At 43.9% G+C, this 24722-nt stretch overlaps 1 protein-coding gene across 4 annotated transcripts in view; it reads left to right on the forward strand.

The window, feature by feature from the left end:
* pot1 (protection of telomeres 1 homolog) overlaps positions 1–12527 on the forward strand; it is a 50480-nt gene extending 37953 nt beyond the window's left edge. For 3 of the 4 annotated variants that reach the window (XM_029685841.2, XM_029685843.2, XM_029685842.2), the window contains 10 exons: positions 3814–3998; positions 4108–4187; positions 4327–4353; positions 7376–7532; positions 7916–8121; positions 8383–8518; positions 8638–8720; positions 11270–11364; positions 11516–11621; positions 12135–12527. In XM_029685841.2, the coding sequence (XP_029541701.2) occupies positions 3814–3998; positions 4108–4187; positions 4327–4353; positions 7376–7532; positions 7916–8121; positions 8383–8518; positions 8638–8720; positions 11270–11364; positions 11516–11621; positions 12135–12280 (1221 nt within the window). In that variant the 3' untranslated portion in view covers positions 12281–12527. The remainder of the gene's footprint in view (positions 1–3813; positions 3999–4107; positions 4188–4326; positions 4354–7375; positions 7533–7915; positions 8122–8382; positions 8519–8637; positions 8721–11269; positions 11365–11515; positions 11622–12134) is intronic. The other variant, XM_029685844.2, reaches the window with a different exon arrangement.
* Positions 12528–24722: the final 12195 nt, after the last annotated feature.

The raw sequence follows: 24722 nt of genomic DNA on the forward strand, positions 1-24722 counted from the left end.
TGTGGGAAGCTTGTGGAAGGCCACCTGAAACGTTTGACCCAAGTTAAACAATTGAAAGTTAATGCTACCAAATACTAATTAATTGTATGTAAACTTCTGACCCACTGGGAATTTGATGAATGACATTAAAGTGAAATAAATCATTCTCTACTATTATTTTGACATTTCACATTCTTAAAATAAAGTGGTGATCCTAACTGACCAAAGACGGAATATTTACTACGATTAAATGTGTTAAGGGGGGAAAAAAGTGCATGTAAACTCCCGACTTCAACTGTTTGTGTGTATTATTATTATACCTTTTTTTAACTAGGCAAGTCAGTTAAGAACATTCTTATTTTCAATGACGGCCTAGGAACAGTGGGTTAACTGCCTTGTTCAGGGGCAGAACGACAGATTTGTACTTTGTCAGCTCGGGGATTTGAACTTGCAACCTTTCGTTTACTAGTCCAACACTAACCACTAGGCTGCCGCCCCAAAATGTATAGATACTTTTGGATTCAACTTATTCTAAATAAACTGGAACGGTGTTGGTTATGTCCATTTGCTTTTAGTAAGAAAATAGGCAGAGTAGAGTCCCTTAATAGCTAGTGACCTTCCATGTGAACGTATAGACACTTACACATATAGAGGACAATCTATGGTGATTATTTACAGCTGACCCTGCACTTGCTGGATGCAGTTCCCCCTCCCCCACACCCCCTTGCCCTTGCTTCCTGTTTGTTGAACACAGTGTATGATGGTGAAAATGAGATTAACGCTGTGGTTGAAAGTCCTCGTAAAGTACAGAAGTGTCAGACGCCATTTCTCCTCATGCTTTAAAAAGCAATTGCGCATGGCGAGAGCATTCTGAGAAAGAATAGCGTTCACACTTCTGCTTCATTACTCCGCTCGCTCCCTTTGCCTGTGAAAACATGATCTGCCATGCTCGCCTTCTGTGAGAAGGCATTTTTAACCCAATGCCATTTTTAGAGTTATTTTAAGGGGGGAAAATGACAAATTGGGAGCGCTGCTTTGCATAGGTCTGTGTTCGTATAAATAGCCCCATTTGTAAGTGAACCCTGGTGTCTGGACCAAGAGAGGTCGCGGTGTCATTGAAGCACCTGGATTCCAGATCCCTATCATTGCTGTTTTGAATAAGGGTACTTATTAATCATTGTGGGGATGAGGGGGTTTGAGGCTTATTGACATCATTAGAATTGCAATGTGAAGAGTAGAACTCAAAACTGGACCTAGTTCCATTGGTCTGCTCCCAGAATGCAACTCTCCTAGTAGTAGTATCCTTTCTTGACTCAGGTTGTCTCAAGTTGAGGATTTCAGTCCCATTCTCACACCGGTGTTTTACCTCACCCTGGGTTTCTGAGATTGCATTAAAGCGTGTCAGTTACGTGACTGGGTGCGTGGACAACTTTTAACATGTGGCCTGCTCTACAGTGGGAATAAACTGCCGCCTCTATGTAAATGTCCCACCACTTTAGCCTTCGTAGACTGTGCATGTTGACCAGAGAGATGACTTTCTGTCTGCGGATAGTTAGGCCCATCCCCCATACTGTACCACTGTGGCCTCTTGGCTAGCCACACATCTTGTCATCTGTTATTCATGAAGTGTGAGATAAATACAAGAGCGAGACAGGGCACCTGTGCTGTCTGAACACACTTGCGTGGCTTGCCAACACCACAAGATGGTGTTAGGCTGCTGAGCTAAAGCCTAGGCATTAGTTCAGGGAGTCTACACAAGTCTTCAGGTCTCACACAAGGTTACTTGTCAGATGAGCGTGGTCTGAAACCACCTTCATTACTATGGCAGCTCTTGTTTCAATGCACTGTTTCCTCATTTGTTTTAATCTTGTATCTTAGGGAACACTTTGTCTGACTTTGTTTACCTTCCAGAAAAGTGTTAACAAAATGTCTGCCAAGAGCCCCAAACATTGTACTTTTAATCGAGGTGCTTAATCTCAATGAGCCACACTTATTGTGCTACTCCCCTTCCCCTCTCCTGTGAGTTTCCCCACTCCCCACCCACAACCCCTGAATCCTGTAACTGAGTAATGTCGGCTTTCTTTCTAGCTTCTGGTTCTAGTTTCCCTCTATTATAAAAAGACTGGTGTGAAATTGGGTTGTTGTTTTTTTTTCTCTGCCAGGCGACTAAAGTTTGGTCTGGTTTATTGAGCCTGACTCGTTAAGAAACTGTAAAGCCGAAAGCAATCTTCTGAATTTGGAGAATAATTTACTGAGCAATCATTGCGTCACTCGGAGAATGAGACACTGTTAGTCGGTGGGATCATGACGTTTGGTCACACAGACGCACTTGAACATGTATTTTTGGGCGATGACTGTTAAAGCGGATAGAAAACGTCACCTTAATGCGTCAACGAAATATATCAGGAACCAGAGCTGTCACTGGCAGAAAGAGAGCCCCCATCGCTTGGCTCAGTATGTGTTCTCATTATAACCACACCTGGCTACTTTGGGCAGAGGATGGTAGATGTAATAGCTGTAGCAAGGCAGGAACAGCTTTGGGGTTAGCAGCAGGACTGAGCTTGGCTGGCTTTGAACCAGAAGCATGCAGCATCACCCCCGTTTCGCTGAAGACTCACTGTCCTCCTGTGTTCTCTCACCAGTCTCTGAGCATTAATCATTTACTCTGCGGTTCTAACACCTGTTTCTATCTTTGGCATTTAAACACAAACAAAATTGTGGCCAACTCACAGAACTCTCAAATACTAAACATTGGGCGCCCCAATGTTGTTGATCTTTTCATTTTTTTTAATACTTAGGATATTGTGACAATGTTTCTGTGAAATGTCTTCAATGTGCTGCAATTTTGGTGCCCCCCCCCCAGCACCATTATCAACCCCCTGTGCTCCAGTCAGCCCTGACTGATAGAATCTTCAGAACTGAGTGTTGCTCCAGAAAGGAAGGTTTTGGGAGACCATCAGGCAAACCTTGCTTGCCTCTGTCTGCACATAAGGGAATGTCTTTGGGCTGTAGATGTTGCAGTTGAGTATAAAGAATGAATTGGACAATTTTCTTCTGCTGTTAGCTTTTTTCACCCTGTGGAGGATACTTCTAAGAATAGTATCTCAAAATTCCACAAATGTTCTTTGGAATGCCTGCTTTGTGCAGTCGCTTTACAAAACAACTAAACAAGAACATGTTAAGGAAATGTAGGCCGTCTTTTAAACGTGGCCAGTGTTACTAGATAGGTACACGGTACTAGCCCATGTTGTGGCCGGAAGCTGAACAAAGCCCCTGATGAGCAGTAGAGATAAACGGTACTACTCTACTACCCTGTACTCATGTGCTCTCACTGATAGAGCATGAGAGTCAGGTTCCTGTCACCCTGAAGCTGGTTGTGACCATAAAGCTCATCTGTTCGTTGATTTAGCTGATTTGTGTACCCTTGATGAGATATACTTGTTAAAAATACTTAAACCTGATTTGTCTCGTATCACGGGAAAGGTTTAGATTTGGTACCATACCGCCCTCTTCTGGCTGCAAGTGTCAAATTAAACTGATGCATCCTGCTACTTGTTATTCAGCAACAGTGAAATGATTCAATGACCACTATGGGGAGCAGTATGATGTCTGGTGCTGATTTCCATCTGATGCGAAGACTGCAACTACATAAAAAAAATTAAAAAAAATACAATCTGCATTGCAAAAATGATACATTGGATGACTCAAATCCAAAGATCGTGAAACAGTAACTCACCTCATCAATTTCCAATATGCAGGTGCTATTTTAGTTGAGAGGGGTTGGAGTGATACATACATTTCTAACATGTCTTTGACCCCTCCTTCTCCTTCTAGCCCGGGTCATACCTTCGGATATACAACCTACACGCAGTTCCTGGGGCTAGTCGGTTGCCAAGCAATGACTCTGTCCAGTCTGATCAGACGGGACACCTGGGTTTCCACCTGCATGGGGGCACCTCATACGGCAGGGGGTTACGTGTGCTGCCTGAAGACAGCCCAGATATACTGGACCTCAAAAAGTAAGAGGGGGCTGTCTGCCAATTTGTGTTGTCACCTCATAAGGCCTAAATGATAGGACACTTTCACTTGAAGTGCCAATCTTTTAAGTTTATTTTCTCATTGTTTCAGGATCTTGGAGACATTCTCCGAGTCTGACATAAATGACTCGTCCATGTTTGAAGTCTGGAGTACACCACCAGAGTCTTTTGGTATGTTGACATTTTTCACTGATGCTTATATGAACAATATCTTGTTTTCCTGTTAATATTCCTTACAGCCATAATGGCTTGGAAGGCTGTGGTTTGGAGGAAACTTATGGCACCACATAAGTTTCTGCTATCATTTTAGGTACTGCTCCAGATGAAATTGCTACAGGTATGAAATGAGAAGTATGGCGCTATTTTGTTACACTTGTGGGCAAATTATAAGCTTATATAATTGTAAAATATTAGGATGTGAGCAGAAAAATAAAGGTTTGAATCACATCTCAAGAAACAAAATCACTTCCCAGTTTAGACATAATTCACACACCCTGCCAGTACAAAATCACTTCCCAGTCTAGGTGTAATCCACACCCTCAGCCAGTACAAAATCACTTCCCAGTCTAGGTGTAATCCACACCCTCAGCCAGTACAAAATCACTTCCCAGTCTAGGTGTCTAGGTGTAATCCACACCCTCAGCCAGTACAAAATCACTTGCCAGTCTAGGTGTAATCCACACCCTCAGCCAGTACAAAATCACTTCCCAGTCTAGGTGTAATCCACACCCTCAGCCATTACAAAATCACTTCCCAGTCTAGGTGTAATCCACACCCTCAGCCAGTACAAAATCACTTCCCAGTCTAGGTGTAATCCACACCCTCAGCCAGTACAAAATCACTTCCCAGTCTAGGTGTAATCCACACCCTCAGCCAGTACAAAATCACTTCCCAGTCTAGGTGTAATCCACACCCTCAGCCAGTACAAAATCACTTCCCAGTCTAGTGTAATCCACACCCTCAGCCAGTACAAAATCACTTCCCAGTCTAAATCCACACCCTCAGCCAGTACAAAATCACTTCCCAGTCTAGGTGTAATCCACACCCTCAGCCAGTACAAAATCACTTCCCAGTCTAGGTGTAATCCACACCCTCAGCCAGTACAAAATCACTTCCCAGTCTAGGTGTAATCCACACCCTCAGCCAGTCACAAAATCACTTCCCAGTCTAGGTGTAATCCACACCCTCAGCCAGTACAAAATCACTTCCCAGTCTAGGTGTAATCCACACCCTCAGCCAGTACAAAATCACTTCCCAGTCTAGGTGTAATCCACACCCTCAGCCAGTACAAAATCACTTCCCAGTCTAGGTGTAATCCACACCCTCAGCCAGTACAAAATCACTTCCCAGTCTAGGTGTAATCCACACCCTCAGCCAGTACAAAATCACTTCCCAGTCTAGGTGTAATCCACACCCTCAGCCAGTACAAAATCACTTCCCAGTCTAGGTGTAATCCACACCCTCAGCCAGTACAAAATCACTTCCCAGTCTAGGTGTAATCCACACCCTCAGCCAGTACAAAATCACTTCCCAGTCTAGGTGTAATCCACACCCACTCAGCCAGTACAAAATCACTTCCCAGTCTAGGTGTAATCCACACCCTCAGCCAGTACAAAATCACTTCCCAGTCTAGGTGTAATCCACACCCTCAGCCAGTACAAATCAAAATCCACACCCTTACAAAATCACTTCCCAGTCTAGGTGTAATCCACACCCTCAGCCAGTACAAAATCACTTCCCAGTCTAGGTGTAATCCACACCCTCAGCCAGTACAAAATCACTTCCCAGTCTAGGTGTAATCCACACCCTCAGCCAGTACAAAATCACTTCCCAGTCTAGGTGTAATCCACACCCTCAGCCAGTACAAAATCACTTCCCAGTCTAGGTGTAATCCACACCCTCAGCCAGTACAAAATCACTTCCCAGTCTAGTCCACACCCTCAGCCAGTGTCTAATCCACACCCTCAGCCAGTACAAAATCACTTCCCAGTCTAGGTGTAATCCACACCCTCAGCCAGTACAAAATCACTTCCCAGTCTAGGTGTAATCCACACCTCAGCCAGTACAAAATCACTTCCCAGTCTCAGCCAGTGTAAAATCACACACCACACCCTCAGCCAGTACAAAATCACTTCCCAGTCTTAGGTGTAATCCACACCCTCAGCCAGTACAAAATCACTTCCCAGTCTTAGGTGTAATCCACACCCTCAGCCAGTACAAAATCACTTCCCAGTCTAGGTGTAATCCACACCCTCAGCCAGTACAAAATCACTTCCCAGTCTAGGTGTAATCCACACCCTCAGCCAGTACAAAATCACTTCCCAGTCTAGGTGTAATCCACACCCTCAGCCAGTACAAAATCACTTCCCAGTCTTAGGTGTAATCCACACCCTCAGCCAGTACAAAATCACTTCCCAGTCTAGGTGTAATCCACACCCTCAGCCAGTACAAAATCACTTCCCAGTCTAGGTGTAATCCACACCTCAGCCAGTACAAAATCACTTCCCAGTCTAGGTGTAATCCACACCCTCAGCCAGTACAAAATCACTTCCCAGTCTAGGTGTAATCCACACCCTCAGCCAGTACAAAATCACTTCCCAGTCTAGGTGTAATCCACACCCTCAGCCAGTACAAAATCACTTCCCAGTCTAGGTGTAATCCACACCCTCAGCCAGTACAAAATCACTTCCCAGTCTAGGTGTAATCCACACCCTCAGCCAGTACAAAATCACTTCCCAGTCTAGGTGTAATCCACACCCTCCACTACTAATGTACATCCACATCTGTGATAGAAGTCTATGTCTTTGATTTGTTGCAGTCCTGTCTGACACTAGCTAGCAGATTGTGACGTGTTAATGTGCTGCTCCATTTGCCGTTACAGGATAGATACGGCATAGCACCGAGAATTTTTGGCCAACCTTAACGATATTATCTTCTTTCTCGATTCGGCCAAATATATATCTCCGAAAATGTCTGTGTCCAGTTGTAAGTGGTTCGTTTGAATTTAGAAAATGCTCTGTTATTAAAATAAATAATTGGTTTTGCTCCATAACGTGATCCAACACAGAGAGAAGATTAGAAATAAAGATGGTGGCGTACACATTGTTGGATTACTTCATAGAGCAAAACATTAATGTGTTTTATTTTCTACATTCAAACGAACCAGCTGCGACTGGACATGGGCATTTTAGAACATGCATGTTAGAGTGAATCGAGAACTAAGATAGTATCGTTAAGGTTGGTGGAAAATTCTCTGCTACGCCAAACAGTACCTATCCCGTAACGGCTAATGGAGAATCACATTAGCCCGTTACAATCTGCTAGCGACTCTGACACTTGTTGTATGTGTATTGGTGTAGAGAGGACGTGTGACCACACTGTGGAACAGGTGAGTCTGGCTGAAGTGAAGAGCAGAAACCCTCCTCAGGTGTTCCACGTTCAGGTTCAGCTCAAGTCTTACCAGCCTCAGAGACTCTACCAGTCCCTGAAACTCTTCTGTCACAAGTGTAAAACCATGTGAGTTACTGCTATACACTGACAACCAAACACAAACACGCAAAACACAACATTTATTTGATTGTATTAGCTACATTGCTCCAATTGTGAGGTCATAGGTTATCCATGCTTCTTCATATACATACTCGCACATGTCTCTCTCAATCCATTGGGGACCCCAGGGTGTGCACAATTATCTAGTCCAGCACTAACACACCTGATCAACTAATCACCAAGCCTTTGATTAGTTGAAACAGGTGTGTGCACTCTCTGGGTGTCAATCAGGTATTGTCCTTGCTATCTGGGATCCTTGTGACATCCTTACTCCATTTGAAGTTAACGTTTAAACATTTTTAAATGTTAAGGACAAGATTAGGGTTGAGAAACTGCCCTGTACCTTTCAGACGGGACGTCCCTGATGATGTCACAGTGGGGGGCTTGTTCTCAGAAGCCCAGAAGGACGTTGGACCATGTAATAATGGTTACTGGACTCTGGTTCTGCCACTCCCGAGAGAGCCTCCTTCTGAATCCCCCAGCCGGACCCTGACCCTTCTGATGTCCAGTCAGCTAATGGGAAAGGGCAAGGCAAAGGAGCTGATCTTCCTTATGGGTGCGAACCACACAACTGCCTTGTTACTATGGAGTGTTATCTGCATCTCTCTTCCTCTCATGGCCACAACCGTACAGACTTGAAACCTAGTAAAGAAACACTATATAAATGCAATCTATTTCTACTGAAAAACAGTGATGTGTGTCTCTTTTAGTGATGCATTTCACATTTACCTTCTAAAAGCTATGCTATGACAGTTTGATTCTACGTTTTACGCCAAAGGCTAAACTGTTATCCATTATTTTGTCTGCTTTCCCGTAGGGGCTACCTTGGAGGAGACGTGTCGGATAGCATCCGCGTACAGTAACATTGTCCCAGTGACATCACCACAAGGAACCATGACCCCGCTGGATCTCTCGGCTCCCTTCCTCTTCCGGGGCACGAAAAGATACTATGGGTCTGTACCTATCTTGAAAGTGACTGTCTTAGCCACATCTGACACAGGCCACATTTTGTCCATCAGTGTACTTAAATACACTCAAATGTGATGTGGGTTTTTATGCCTTTGTTTTTCAGATGCAAACAGTGCTCCCAACTAAAAGTGGGAGAATCATTGGGAGAAGGAGTAGAGGTTTGGGATGAGAAAAGTGTGGCAGACGGTATGGTGATCTCTTTCTCACTGTGTACACCTTTTAGGTGGTGGCGATTTAGTGTGGACCTGACCCCATTGTCATTTCTCCCTATTCACCCCTTGATCACATTAACCTCTTACCTGGGTCGTGTTCACAGGCAAAACCTCAGCAAAACATTTTGCAGTGGTAGGAAGATCTTATTAGACTAGTTAGACCATTATTTTCCATGCAATAAAAGTACAAGTTTAAGGACTTGAGTGACTTGAACACTTGTGACCTGGTCTTTGCGGAACATGAGCTACAATACACAGAGACAGGTCTCTCACGGTGACCTTTGTGACCTGGGTTTATGTTCTTGACGTTTTTTTTTTATGTAACTGCCCCTTCAGCTTTCGTGGATATTCTGACTCGGCTGGGTTTTCCACTTCACTGCTCTGTTGTGTCTGTGACGTCTCGGTTTGTTAATGCTATGGTCACAGCATTCGTTTTGATCATGTTAGGACTACCTTCATCCCTCTCTTTTCTTTTAAATGTACTGGCTATTCTTGATCTTCTCTCTGCACCATGCCCTCAGCTAGGGGAGGCTGGTGGGAGGAGCTCTAGGAGGAAGGGCTCATTGTAATTGCTGGAATGGAATGAATAGAACAGAGTCAAACATGGTTTCCGTATGTTTGTTGTGTTTGATACCATTCCATTTATTCCATTCGTCTTTACAGTGAGTTCTCCTATAGCTCCTCCCACCAGCCTCTTCTAGTTGGACTGTATTGTCTTCTCTCTCCCTCTTGTTACTCGGCTCCTCCTCCTTTCCTGAACCCTCAGTTGTTTTGATCTTATGTCTCCTCTCCACCGGCACTTTTAATGTTACGTCTGCTGTGTTTCTTTACTCCACCAATCCTCCGTTTTATGTTATGACTTCCCTCCTTAGGTTGTAAAGTTACGCCTAGCGTCCGCTCCTGCCTCTGCTCAGGTCTCTCTCTTAAATCATGTGGTTTTAATGTTATGGCTTCCCTCCTTAGGTTGTAAAGTTACGCCTAGCGTCCGCTCCTGCCTCTGCTCAGGTCTCTCTCTTAAATCATGTGGTTTTAATGTTATGACTTCCCTCCTTAGGTTGTAAAGTTACGCCTAGCGTCCGCTCCTGCCTCTGCTCAGGTCTCTCTCTTAAATCATGTGGTTTTAATGTTATGGCTTCCCTCCTTAGGTTGTAAAGTTACGCCTAGCGTCCGCTCCTGCCTCTGCTCAGGTCTCTCTCTTAAATCATGTGGTTTTAATGTTATGACTTCCCTCCTTAGGTTGTAAAGTTACGCCTAGCGTCCGCTCCTGCCACTGCTCAGGTCTCTCTCTTAAATCATGTGGTTTTAATGTTATGGCTTCCCTCCTTAGGTTGTAAAGTTACGCCTAGCGTCCGCTCCTGCCTCTGCTCAGGTCTCTCTCTTAAATCATGTGGTTTTAATGTTATGACTTCCCTCCTTAGGTTGTAAAGTTACGCCTAGCGTCCGCTCCTGCCTCTGCTCAGGTCTCTCTTTAAATCATGTGGTTTTAATGTTATGGCTTCCTCCTTAGGTTGTAAAGTTACGCCTAGCGTCCGCTCCTGCCTCTGCTCAGGTCTCTCTCTTAAATCATGTGGTTTTATGTTATGACTTCCCTCCTTAGGTTGTAAAGTTACGCCTAGCGTCCGCTCCTGCCTCTGCTCAGGTCTCTCTCTTAAATCATGTGGTTTTAATGTTATGACTTCCCTCCTTAGGTTGTAAAGTTACGCCTAGTGTCCGCTCCTGCCTCTGCTCAGGTCTCTCTCTTAAATCATGTGGTTTTAATGTTATGGCTTCCCTCCTTAGGTTGTAAAGTTACGCCTAGCGTCCGCTCCTGCCTCTGCTCAGGTCTCTCTCTTAAATCATGTGGTTTTAATGTTATGACTTCCCTCCTTAGGTTGTAAAGTTACGCCTAGCATCCGCTCCTGCCTCTGCTCAGGTCTCTCTCTTAAATCATGTGGTTTTAATGTTATGACTTCCCTCCTTAGGTTGTAAAGTTACGCCTAGCGTCCGCTCCTGCCTCTGCTCAGGTCTCTCTCTTAAATCATGTGGTTTTAATGTTATGGCTTCCCTCCTTAGGTTGTAAAGTTACGCCTAGCGTCCGCTCCTGCCTCTGCTCAGGTCTCTCTCTTAAATCATGTGGTTTTAATGTTATGACTTCCCTCCTTAGGTTGTAAAGTTACGCCTAGCGTCCGCTCCTGCCTCTGCTCAGGTCTCTCTCTTAAATCATGTGGTTTTAATGTTATGGCTTCCCTCCTTAGGTTGTAAAGTTACGCCTAGCGTCCGCTCCTGCCTCTGCTCAGGTCTCTCTCTTAAATCATGTGGTTTTATGTTATGACTTCCCTCCTTAGGTTGTAAAGTTACGCCTAGCGTCCGCTCCTGCCTCTGCTCAGGTCTCTCTCTTAAATCATGTGGTTTTAATGTTATGACTTCCCTCCTTAGGTTGTAAAGTTACGCCTAGCGTCCGCTCCTGCCTCTGCTCAGGTCTCTCTCTTAAATCATGTGGTTTTAATGTTATGGCTCTCCTCTCGGCTCTCTTCCCTCGCCCAGCTCTCGGGGTGCAGCTGCTGCAGTATGGCCTACTGATGAAGCTTGAGCTGCAGGATGGCACCGGCTTCCTGGAGGCCCTGCTCTGGAGAGATGCAGTACGTGAGGGCATCCATATGAAGAGACGAGACAGACACAACACATTGAAATATTTTTCAACTTGGTGCCCATAGGTCTGCATGGGTATTTGGGCTCTATGTGTGTTGTATTATTGTTGTCTAACTGGTAACACCATTAACCCTATGGCAGGAATCCTTCTTCCACGTGTCAGCTGAGGACGCATCAGCTGACCAGGAGGCACAAGACCGGGTCCAGGAAACCATGGACAGACTCTGCCCACCAGGGAGTAGTACGGGTAATCATATTTTATTATAATAATAATAACAATATGACATTTAGCAGACGCTTTTATCCAACCGACTTAGTCATGCATGCATACTTTTTACATATGGGTAAGCGTTGAAAGCGCCATGCTCTACCAACTGAGCTACAGCTTCTAGCACTGTCCACGGATGTATCACTATCACATAAATAGACCTGTGAAGTGAGAATGTTTTTGTCAATATTTCAAGGGCAGAGATTTTAACCCCACATCAACAGTGGGCTCTAATGAAGCATTGACAAACAGCGCGTAGAGGTTTCCCATTAGTGAGCAATGAGGCTGGATGAGCTTCCAGGCAGATGACCCCTCAGAGCGTGCATGCACTGCAGCAATTGAGCAAGTAACTGGACAGCAATTAGTTTTCACATGTCCTCCTGAGCAGACTAGGCTAAAATATGTATTTAAGGATGTCAATTTGGTGTGTGTGCGTGCATGTTTGTGTGGCGTATTTATGTCTGTCTGTGCCCTTTCCCTTCCTGTGCCCAGCGGAGAGGCCCTGGATGGACCTGTGTCTCAGTGCCTACACAGTGGAGGAGAACGGCCAGAGACGGGCCTGCTACCAGATCTGCCACACTGGTACCAGAGGCACTAACCCACATACACACCCTCACGCCTCGCCTAGAGACACATAACACTCAACCAACCAAAATATCATCTATATGCCAAAATAGTTATTTGTGAATATTGGTATACAGTTGTGTACCTCCAAATTAATAAAACAAATTATATTGGCTGAAATGTATCTGGCTTTGAGTGTCTCTGACCATTTCCTTTGTCATATTTCCTCCTTTGTACCAACATTTTATATGTTTTGTACTTTATTGAGAGTATGTGTAAACTCTGTTTTCCCCTTCTTAGAAATAAATTATGTGAAAATTATTTGTATTGTCAATTTGAATTTAACCATGGCATTTTCATTGTCTACATCCCTCAAACTCAATTCCACTGCATTAGAGTTCCCCTCTAATCAGGGACTGGTTTAGACCTGAGACCAGGTGTGTGTGCAATTCATTATCTGGTAGAACAGAAAACCAGCAGGCTCCGGGCCTCATAGGGTAAGAGTTGAATACTCTACATCAGCTATTCCCCAACTGGGGGTACACGCAATACAGTCGGGGCTGCGCCAAATAAAAATGTGATTCACATTTTCAAACAGTCCATTTAGATTTTCCAACGGGGCTATACATTTTGGTGACTAACGTAGCTGCTTCTCATTCCGTTTGCTCGAAAATTTATAAAATGTTTTTATAAAACAAGGCTTGCGTCCATAGAGACACATACCAGCTCTACTGGTAGTACTGCTACTACCAGCAGTACTATACCTACACCTGTTGACGACACAAGTTGTTCTGCTTCCACGAGCACATCCAATGCTAGCATCAGTAATTCTACATTTGTTGTTAGCCCAGCTAGCATGGATACTGACAGTTGTGAATCTGATGCAGCTGAAGAGCTACTGCCCGCTTACCCGGGAAAGCACCGAAAAACCGACAGGGACGTTGGACCATCGAAGAGGCGCAAATATGATGACAATTTACATTGATTTGGGGTTCACTTACAGTTGAAGTCAGAAGTTTACATACACCTTAGCCAAGTACATTTAATCTCAGTTTCACAATTCCTGACATTTAATCCTAGTAAAAATTCCGTTTTAGGTTAGTTAAGATCACCACTTTATTTTAAGAATTTCAGAATAATAGTAGAGAGAATGTTTTATTTCTTTCACCACATTCCCAATGGGTCAGAAGTTTACATACACTCAATTAGTATTTGTTAGCATTGCCTTTAAATTGTTTAACTTGGGTCAAAAGTTTTGGGTAGCATTCCACAAGCTTCCCACAATAAGCTGGGTGAATTTTGGCCCATTCCTCCTGACAGAGCTGGTGTAACTGAGTCAGGTTTCTAAGGCCTCCTTGCACGCACACGATTTTTCAGTTCTGCCCACAAATTTTATTTTGGATTGAGGACAGGGCTTTGTGATGGCCACTCCAAAATCTTGACTTTGTTTTTCTTAAGCCATTTTGCCACAACTTTGGAAGTATGCTTGGGGCCATTGTCCATTTTTGGAAGACCCATTTGCGACCAAGCTTTAACTTCCTGACTAATGTCTTAGGCCATCTATTTTGTGAAGTGCACCAGTCCCTCCTGCAGCAAAGCACCCCCACAACATGATGCTGCCACCCCCGTGATTCACGGTTGGGATGGTGTTTTTCGGCTTGCAAGCATCCCCCTTTTTCCTCCAAACATAACAATGGTCATTATGGCCAAACAGTTCTATTTTTGTTTCATCAGACCAGAGGACATTTCTCCAAAAAGTACGACCTTTGTCCCCATGTGCAGTTGCAAACCGTAGTCTGGCTTTTTTTATGGCAGTTTTGGAGCAGTGGCTTCTTCCTTGCTGAGTGTCCTTTCAGAATCCAAGATGGCGTAGCAGTCAGACGTCTTGTCTCGTCCCATGTGTATATATATTTTTCTTCGCGTTCTTTTTAATATTTTTCCTAAACCTCAACTTCAAAATACTCACCTGCAACACGCCTCACCCAATGTGGTGTGGATTTATATGTTTTTTCCCCTAAAGTATTTCTATTTACCTCAGAACTGGAATACCTCAAGCAGGGTTGACTACTCCTGGCTAACGTTTCCGTCCCGGAGCTAGCACCAACTAGCCTGGGGCTAGCCCATGCTAGAACCATCTCCCGGCTCACTCCTGGGCTACAATATCCAGACCCCTTCTACTGCCGGTACGGGGCACGGAACCCCGCCGATCCTCTGCGACTGGAATACCGACATAATCAGCCCGAGGATTCCAACAGGCCCCTATGGCGCGACGCCCGCTTAAGGCCCATTCTGCTAACCTGCCGGTTACCTAGAGCTACTTGGAACCCTACTAATTCCATGACTGGTCTATCGGCGTCACCGCACGAAGAGGCAAAAACAGACTTAACCCCATCGCGATGTCCCCCAAAGGCTAACTTGCTAGCCCCTGCTAACTGCTTGCTTGCCTGCCCCGGTCTGCTAACTGCTTTGCTTGCTAACCCGGTCTGCTAACTGCTAGCTTGTTTAGCCCCGGCCTACTAACTGTTAGCGTGTTAGCATTGGCCTGCTAACTGTCTGAATCGCCGTATTCCCAGTCAGCACAACCACTCACTGGACCCATATGTTCACTTGGCTATGCATGCCTCTCTCTAATATCAATATGCCTCGTCAATTACTGTCCTGGTTAGTGATTACTGTCTTATTTCACTGTAGAGCCTCTAGCCCTGCTCAATATGCCTTAACCAACCATGTTGTTCCACCTTCTACATATGCGATTACATCACCTGGTTTAAACGTCTCTAGAGACTATATCTCTCTCATCATTTTTCAATACCTAGGTTTACCTCCAATGTACTCACATCCTACCTTACCCTTGTCTGTACACTATGCCTTGACTCTATGCTATCGTGCCCAGAAACCTGCTCCTTTTACTCTCTGTTCCGAACGTGCTAGACGGCCAGCTCGTATAGCATTTAGCCGTACTCTTATCCTACTTCTCCTCTGTTCCTCTGGTGATGTGGAGGTTAATCCAGGTCCTGCAGTGCCTAACTCCACTCCCACTCCCCAGGTGCTCGCATTTGTTGACTTCTGTATCCGTAAAAGCCTTGGTTTCATACATGTTAACATTAGAAGCCTACTCCCTAAGTTTGTTTTACTCACTGCTTTCGCACACTCTGCCAACCTGGATGTCTTAGTCGTGTCTGAATCCTGGCTTAGGAAAACCACCAAAAACCTTGAAATCTCCATCGCTAACTATAGCATTTTCCGTCAAGATAGAACTGCCAAAGGGGGCTGTGTTGCTATCTACTGCAAAGATAGCCTGCAGAGTCCTGTATTACTATCCAAGTCTGTACCCAAACAATTTGAGCTTCTACTTCTAAAAATTCACCTTTCCAGAAACAAGTCTCTCACTGTTGCCACTTGCTATAGACCTCCCTCTGCCCCCAGCTGTGCCCTCAATACCATATGTGAATTGATTGCCCCCCACCTATCTTCTGAGCCCGTGCTACTAGGTGACCTAAACTGGGACATGCTTAACACCCCGGCCATCCTACAATCCCAGTTTGATGCCCTTAATCTCACACAAATTATCAATGAACCTACCAGGTACAACTCCAAATCCGTAAACACGGGCACCCTCATAGATGTCATCCTAACTAACTCACCCTCCAAATACACCTCTGCTGTTTTCAATCAAGATTTCAGCGATCACTGCCTCATTGCCTGCATCCGTAATGGGTCAGCGGTCAAACGGCCTCCACTCATCACTGTCAAACGCTCCTTACAACACTTATGCGAGCAGGCCTTTCTAATTGACCTGGCCGTGGTATCCTGGAATGACATTGACCTCATCCCGTCATTAGATGATGCCTATTCTTTAAAAGTGCCTTCCTCACCATCTTAAATAAGCATGCCCTATTCAAAAAAGAAATGAACGAGGAATAGATATAGTCCTTGATTCACTCCAGACCTGTCTGCCCTTGACCAGCACAAAAACATCCTGTGGCGTTCTGCACTAGCATCGAATAGCCCCCATGATATGCAACTTTTCAGGGAAGTTAGGAACAAATATACACAGGCAGTTTGGAAAGTTAAGGCTAGATTTTTCAAATAGAAATTTGCTTCCTGTAGTACTAACTCAAAAAGGTTCTGGGACACTGTAAAGTCCATGGAGAATAAAAGCACCTCCTCCCAGCTGCCCACTGCTCTGAGGCTAGGAAACATTGTCACCACCGATAAATCCACTATAATTGAGAATTTCAATAAGCATTTCTCTACGGCTGGCCATGCTTTCCACCTGGCTACCCCTACCCCGGTCATCTGCCTGGCACCCTCCACAGCAACCCGCCAAAGCCCCCACAATTTCTCCTTTACCTAAATCCAGATAGCTGATGTTCTGAAAGAGCTGCAAAATCTGGACCCCTACAATTCAGCTGGGCTAGACAATCTGGACCCTCTCTTTCTAAAATTATCTGCCAAAATTGTTGCAACTCCTATTACTAGCCTGTTCAACCTCTCTTTCATATCGTCTGAGATTCCCAAAGATTGGAAAGCTGCTGCGGTCACACCCCTCTTCAAAGGGGGTGACACTCTAGACCCAAACTGCTACAGCCCTATATCTATCCTACCCTGTCTTTCTAAGTTAACAAACAGATTACCGACCATTTCGAATCCCACCGTACCTTCTCCGCTATGCAATCTGGTTTCAGAGCTGGTCATGGGTGCACCTCAGCCACACTCAAGGTCCTAAATGACATCATAACCGCCATCGATAAGAGACATTACTGTGCAGCCGTATTCATCGACCTGGCCAAGGCTTTCGACTCTGTCAATCCCCACATTCTTATCGGCAGACTCAACAGCCGTGGTTTCTCAAATGATGAGGGGTGGCCAGTCCTCTTCTGGTTCTGGCTGTGCCGGGTATAGATTATAACATAACATGGCCAAGATGGTCAAATAATAATAATCACAGTAGTTGTCGAGGGTGCAGCAAGTCAGCACCTCAGGAGTAAATGTCAGTTGGCTTTTCATAGCCGATCACTAAGAGTATCTCTATCACTCCTGCTGTCTATAAAGAGTTGAAAACAGCAGGTCTGGGACAGGTAGCACGTCCGGTGAACAGTTCAGGGTTCCATAGCCGCAGGCAGAACAGTTGAAGCTGGAGCAACAGCACGGCCAGGTGGACTGGGGACAGCAAGGAGTCATCATGGTCCTAGGGCTCAGGTCCTCCGAGAGAGAGAAAGAAAGAGAGAATTAGAGAGAGCATACTTAAATTCAGACAGGACACCGGATAAGACAGGAGACGTACTCCAGATATAACAGACTGACCCTAGCCCCCCGACACATAAACTACTGCAGCATAAATACTGGAGGCTGAGACAGGACAGGGTCAGGAGACACTGTGGCCCCATCCGATGATACCCCCGGACAGGGCCAAACATGAAGGATATAACCCCACCCACTTTGCCCAAAGCACAGCCCCCACACCACTAGAGGGATATCTTCAACCACCAATTTACCATCCTGAGACAAGGCCGAGTATAGCCCACAAAGATCTCCGCCTCGGCCCAACCCAAGGGGGGCGCCAACCCAGACAGGAAGATCACGTCAGTGACTCAACCCACTCAAATGACGCACACCTCCTAGGGACAGGATGAAAGTGCACCAGTAAGCCAGTGACTCAGCCCCTGTAATAGGGTTAGAGGCAGAGAATCCCAGTGGAGAGAAGGGAACCGGCCAGGCAGAGACAGCAAGGGCGGTTCGTTGCTCCAGAGCCTTTCCGTTCACCTTCCCACTCCTGGGCCAGACTACACTCAATCATATGACCCACTGAAGAGATGAGTCTTCAGTAAAGACTTAAAGGTTGAGACCGAGTTTGCGTCTCTCACATGGGTAGGCAGACCATTCCATAAAAATGGAGCTCTAATAGGAGAAAGCCCTGCCGCCAACTGTTTGCTTAGAAATTCTAGGGACAATTAGGAGGCCTGCGTTTTGTGACCGTAGCGTACGTGTAGGTATGTACGGCAGGACCAAATCAGAGAGATAGGTAGGAGCAAGCCCATGTAATGCTTTGTAGGTTAGCAGTAAAACCTTGAAATCAGCCCTTGCCTTAACAGGAAGCCAGTGTAGGGAGGCTAGCACTGGAGTAATATGATCACATTTTTTGGTTCTAGTCAGGATTCTAGCAGCCGTATTTAGCTCTAACTGAAGTTTATTTAGTGCTTTATCCAGGTAGCCGGAAAGTAAAGCATTGCAGTAGTCGAACCTAGAAGTAACAAAAGCATGGATTAATTTGAATCATGGAAATTCCATGAATCGTGGAATCTACCATTCCAGTGTTTAATTGCTATATTGTAATTACTTCGCCACCGTGGCCTATTTATTGCCTTAACTCCCTTATCTTACCTCATTTGCACTCACTGTATATAGACTTTTTGTTTTCTTTTGTTCTACTGTATTATTGACTATGTTTTGTTTATTCCATGTCTGTGTTGTTGTATGTGTCAAATTGCTATGCTTTATCTTGGCCAGGTCGCAGTTGCAAATGAGAACTTGTTCTCAACTAGCCTACCTGGTTAAATAAAGGTGAAAGAAAAATAAATAAATACAGGACTCGTTTTTACTGTGGATATAGATGCTTTTGTACCTGTTTCCTCCAGCATCTTCACAAGGTCCTTTGCTGTTGTTCTGGGATTGACTTGCACTTTTCGCACCATAGTACGTTAATCTCTAGGAGACAAGATAGGGCTGCGTTCAGAGTATCCTGCTTTGGCAAGCTGTTAAGACACAGATTCCCTTTGCAACCACATACCTATGTGAGAGTGGATTCTCGGCCCTCACTAGCACAAAAAAAAGAAATACAGGCACAGACTGTGTGGAAAATTATTTTAGATTGAGACTCCAATACAGCCCAACATTGCGAGTTATGTGCATCGTTTCTAGCACACCATTCTCATGAAGCTGTGGTGAGTTATTCCCGAATTTTATAGGAACAAATAAGGTTTTATATGTAAGATGGCTAAATAAAGAGCACAATGAATGATTATTATTTGTGCCTTGGTCCTCCTATAAGAGCTCTTTGTCACAACCCGGGTCGTGGGAATTGACAAACTCACACTCATTCTTCTGTTTAATAAATGTATCGTAAAGTGTGTGTGGCAGGATGATTACAATGACGCCAAAAAAAAACATTTGATAGTGTGCTGACAATGGTGCTTGAGGGGGTACAGCTGGAGGTTGAATGTTTGAAGGGGTACGGGACTGTAAAAAGTTTGGGAACCACTGCTCTACATCATATCACACTATTTCTTAAGTAGCCTTTATAGGGACAGATGTGAAGGTTTGCATCTGCTTAATTGCAGCAAAAAGAATATATATTACGTTTTTAATTGGATATCATTACAGTAGGCACTTTCAACCCAGGGCCGCCTCAGGGTGGAATGATGTCATGTCAAAACCATAGAATGACTATTTCTGTGTTCAATGCCTACTGATAGTTCATAATTATCTTTGAATTTCACTGGCACCTGATGGGTTCTAAAAGCAGATTCGAATCACTCTCAATGGAGCTCCACTGTGGGTGACCGATTGTTTTATGATGGGCTTCATGGCCCGAGGTAATGTGGCTGAAATGGATATAGTTCACTGGGAACTAGTAGTGACGTCCTATTGTCCATGTAGCTCTAGGGCTCCATCGGGTGGTGTATCAGTGAAATGTGTTATGAACGCTATGGAGCCCCTGTGGGGTGCATGCAGGTTTTTGGTTTCTAATCTATTACTTGATCATGTTTGATTATTAGGCTAATGATGTTAGTGGCCAGGCTTGTTCTTGGAATTTTGGTAACAAAATTCTCCAACTTCTGCTTTGGCCACAAATACAAATATAGAACAGGGTCAACAACATTATTTACGCATGAGTTAACAGAACATGAACTATTGCAAGTTGGATTTTCACTGGGCAGTTCCTTTTAAAGCTTTTCACTGCAATTCTACACATTTTATCAGTGGGGAGAACATTTGACTGTTTTCAACCTTGTGTCCTGCAGTTCTACACATTATGCCATCGCTATTTTGTGTTCTAATGCTTTCTGAGTGACTCAAACATAACAAAATCTATGGGAATTTTAGATTCTCCCCGACTGTAGTTTTTATTTGGCCGTTGTTAGTTCTCAAAGATCTTGTTAAAAATTCATATATAGCTCCATTATCTTGTGTACATACTGTACTTTATATCTGATTTTAAGTTTATTCTGAAAACGTTTTACCATTTAAAAATAAAATGGCAGCAAAATAAAATGCCTGCTGCTAAATGAATAGAGGGGAAAAACTGCAATAAGCAGATAAAACATTGGTTGAAACAGCCAAGAACCTAATTACCGGATGCATTCTTTTGATTTATGTAATTGTGAGAGTTTGATTTGCTATACAGGACTTAATCAGGCGGGCACTGCACAGAATATATCAAACAGGAACACCTTGCTAATATTGAGATATTGAGTTTCCCACCCCACCTTTTGCCCTCAGAACAGTCTCGCTTCGTTGGGGCATGGACTCTACAAGGTGCCGACAGCGTTCCGCAGGGATTCTGGCCAATGTTGACTCGAATGCTTCCCACAGTTGTGTCAAGTTGGCAGGAAGTTCTTTGGTTGGTGGACCATTCTTGACACACACAGGAAACTGTTGAGCGTGAAAAACCCAGCAGCTCAAACCGGTGTGCCTGGCACCTACTACCATACCCCATTCAAAGGCACTTTCATTTTTTGTCCTGCCCATTCACTGTCTGAATGGCATACATACACAATCCATGTCTCAATTGTCTTAAGGCTTAAAACTCCTTCTTTAACCCGTCTCCTCTGTTTCTTCTACGCTGACTGAAGTGGATTTAACAAGGGACGTCAATAGAGGAATCATAGCTTTCACCTGGCCCGTCTATGTATTGGAAAGAGCAGGTGTTCTTAATGTTTTGTGTACTCAGTATATAGCCCAATGGCTCCTAAGTCAAGGGCACACTGATCAAAATGATTAAAAAGATGAATAAGACTCGTGCCTGGAGTGATGTTGATGTGTGCTGTAATGCGGTTGGCAGGGGACTTTTTGATCTCAGCTTTATTCTGATTTCCTGAATCCTGGATTTGTACCGTATGCATCATCCATGCTGTGAGGAACCAGTGTTTGCTTGGGGAAAATCCACCCACGTCAACACCTGCTCTCTAACTTCATCCCTTTGTGTGAGCAGAGCGCAACAGAACCCCCCGGCATACCTTTCTCACAGCCAAAGCTTCAAAAGGGGTTTTCAATGTCCCTGAAATGGATATTCACAGTGAAGCAAATTTATATAGTGGAATACACTGCTACATGGTGTCAGGAAGCAGCTACGGTGGAAAGAATCTTGTGCTGGTGGCATAGTGGTCGTACAAAGGTGAGTAGCAGACACAGCAGCTGTTCAAACAAACTGTAGAACCCAGTTCCTACATTTTAATATAACAATTTATTTTATCAAACACAACTATGCTACATTTTATCTCTGGGACCCTCAGGATGACAAATCAGAGCAAGATTACTGAATGTAAGTACATTATTTACCTTCAGAGGTGAATGTATCAAACCAGTTGCCGTGATAATTTTTTGTTGTGCACTCTCCTCAAACAATAGCATGGTATTGTTTCACTGTAACAGCTACTGTAAATTGGACAGTGCAGCTCGATTAACAAGAATTTAAGCTTTCTGCCCATATAAGACATGTCTATGTCCTGGGATTTTTTTTTTGTTACTTACAACGTCATGCTAATCACATTAGCGCATGTTAGCTCTACCGTCTCGCGGGGGGGGAACACTGATCCCGTAGAGGAATAACTAATTAGTCGATTATCAATGATGTTATTAGAGCAAATAACACCAATGTGTGTTGCCTAACGCCCATTAGTCCAGGTTAACATCCGAGTGAGATATAAAAATTCACCAAACATGCTTCAATTAGTTATTAACAACCCTTATCCCAAGGCAATCGGTCTGCAGTTGGCTTAAACTGGCACTTTTACAGTAATGTTGATGAATGTGCACTGTTCCTGTAAAATTAAACTTTATGCTACTTTACTTTATGTAGCTATTATCACACACTCCAATTGCATTTATCCAGGACTGCTCAAACCTAAATTGGAGTCAATTGTTTATTTTCTGTTATGTTCTTCTGTTTATTTTTATATTGAATGACACATCATATTTTGCTATAGCCTAAATCGTTTTCGTTGTTGCTACCATTTTCCCCAGGGGGTGCCAATGAGCTGTGTGTAAAAGCTACGGTGATTACATGTATTATACTTGTCTGGGTATGACATGATAGACCCAGGTACTTAGATAACAAAAGTAACTGTCCAGTGAAATCTCACTGTATTTGTTTTATGTATTTTTTTGTAACCTTTTTTTTCTCCCCAATTTCATGGTATCCAATTGGTAGTTACAGTCTTGTCTTGTCCCATCGCTGAAACTCCCGTGCGGACTCGGGAGAGGTGACACGGTCACAACCTAGCCAAGCCGCACAGCTTCTTGACACAATGCTCACTTAACCCGGAAGCCAGCCACACCAATGTGTTAGAGGAAACACTGTGCACCTGGCGACCGTGTCAGCGTGCATTGCGCCCGGCCCACCACAGGAGTCGCTAGTGCGTGATGGAACAAGAACATCCCTGCCGGCCAAACCCTCCCCTATAACCCGGACAACGCTGGGCCAATTGCGTGCCGCACCATGGGTTTCCCGGTCGCGGCCGGCTGCGACAGAGCCTGGACTCAAAGCAGGACCTCTAGTGACCACTGTGCCACTCGGGAGGTGAAATCTCACTTTCAAAAGTTAATATCCTGAACTACCCATCCCGGATCTGGGAGAATTGTCATCAACTATACGAATTAGCATAGCGCAACGGTCAATTTTTTTTGCTAGAAAATATTCATATTCATAAAATCACAAGTGAAATATAGTGAAACACAGCTTAGCCTTTTGTTAATCACCCTGTCATCTCAGATTTTGAAATGATGCTTTACAGCCAAAGCAAGACAAGCTTTTGTGTAAGTTTATCGATAGCCTAGCGTCACGAAAATCAGAAAAGCAATCAAATTAACCGTTTACCTTTGATGATCTTTGGATGTTTTCACTGACGAGACTCCCAGTTAGACAGCAAATGTTCCTTTTGTTCCATAAATATTATTTTTATACCCCAAATACCTCCTTTTGTTGGTCACATTATGTTGAGAAATCCACCGGAAATAGCGGTCACGACAACGGCAAAAAAAATAAATATATATGTCCATAATATCGACAGAAACATGTCAAACATTTTTTATAATCAATCCTCAAGGTGTTTTTCAAATATCTATTAGATAATATATCAACCGGGACAATTGGCTTTTCAGTAGGAGCGAGAGGAAAAATGACTACCTCTGTCTTTTACGCAAGAATCACTCTGAGAGCACTCAGCTGGCCACTTGCGCAATGTAGTCGTTTACGCTCATTCTTCAACATAAAGGTGTGGAACTATGTCAAAATGCTGTAGACACCTTAGGGAATACGTAGAAAAAGGAATCTCGATATCCCTTTCAATGGCCAATAGGGGTGCATAGGAACACAACGGTTTCAAAATAAGAGGCACTTCCTGATTGGATTTTCCTTAGGGTTTCGCCTGCAATATCAGTTCTGTTATACTCACAGACAATATTTTGACAGTTTTGGAAACTTTGGAGTGTTTTCTATCCTAAGCCGTCAATTATATGCACATTCTAGCATCTGGTCCTGAGAAATAGGCGGTTTACTTTGGGAACGTTATTTTTCCCAAAAATAAAAATAGTGCCCCCTAGTTTCAAGAGGTTAACTCATTCCCACATAATTTTGTTGACTTATCCTATACTCGTGTTTGTGGCCAAAGCATAAATTAGAGGGAAAAAACACATCAAAAACCCCACCTCACTTCAATCTCAAACAGACTTTTTTTGTTTTATTTTATTTAAACTTTTATTTAATTAGGCCACTTACGTTAAGAACAAATTCTTATTTACAATGAGGGCCTCCCAAAATGCAAAATGCCTCCTGCGGGGACAGGGGGTTGGGATTTTTCAAAAGTATTTTATATATATATATATATATATATATACACTGCTCAAAAAAATAAAGGGAACACTTAAACAACACAATGTAACTCCAAGTCAATCACACTTCTGTGAAATCAAACTGTCCACTTAGGAAGCAACACTGATTGACAATCAATTTCACATGCTGTTGTGCAAATGGAATAGACAACAGGTGGAAATGATAGGCAATTAGCAAGACACCCCCAATAAAGGAGTGGTTCTGCAGGTTGGGACCACAGACCACTTCTCAGTTCCTATGCTTCCTGGCTGATGTTTTGGTCACTTTTGAATGCTGGCGGTGCTTTCACACTAGTGGTAGCATGACAAGAGAGACAACACAACACTACATAAAAAAAGACCTAAGACAACAACTGAGCAAGGTAGCAACACATGACAACACACCATGGTAGCAACACAACATGG

Source organism: Oncorhynchus nerka, linkage group LG17 (assembly GCF_034236695.1).
Source record: "Oncorhynchus nerka isolate Pitt River linkage group LG17, Oner_Uvic_2.0, whole genome shotgun sequence".
In the NCBI taxonomy this organism is placed as follows: domain Eukaryota; kingdom Metazoa; phylum Chordata; class Actinopteri; order Salmoniformes; family Salmonidae; genus Oncorhynchus; species Oncorhynchus nerka.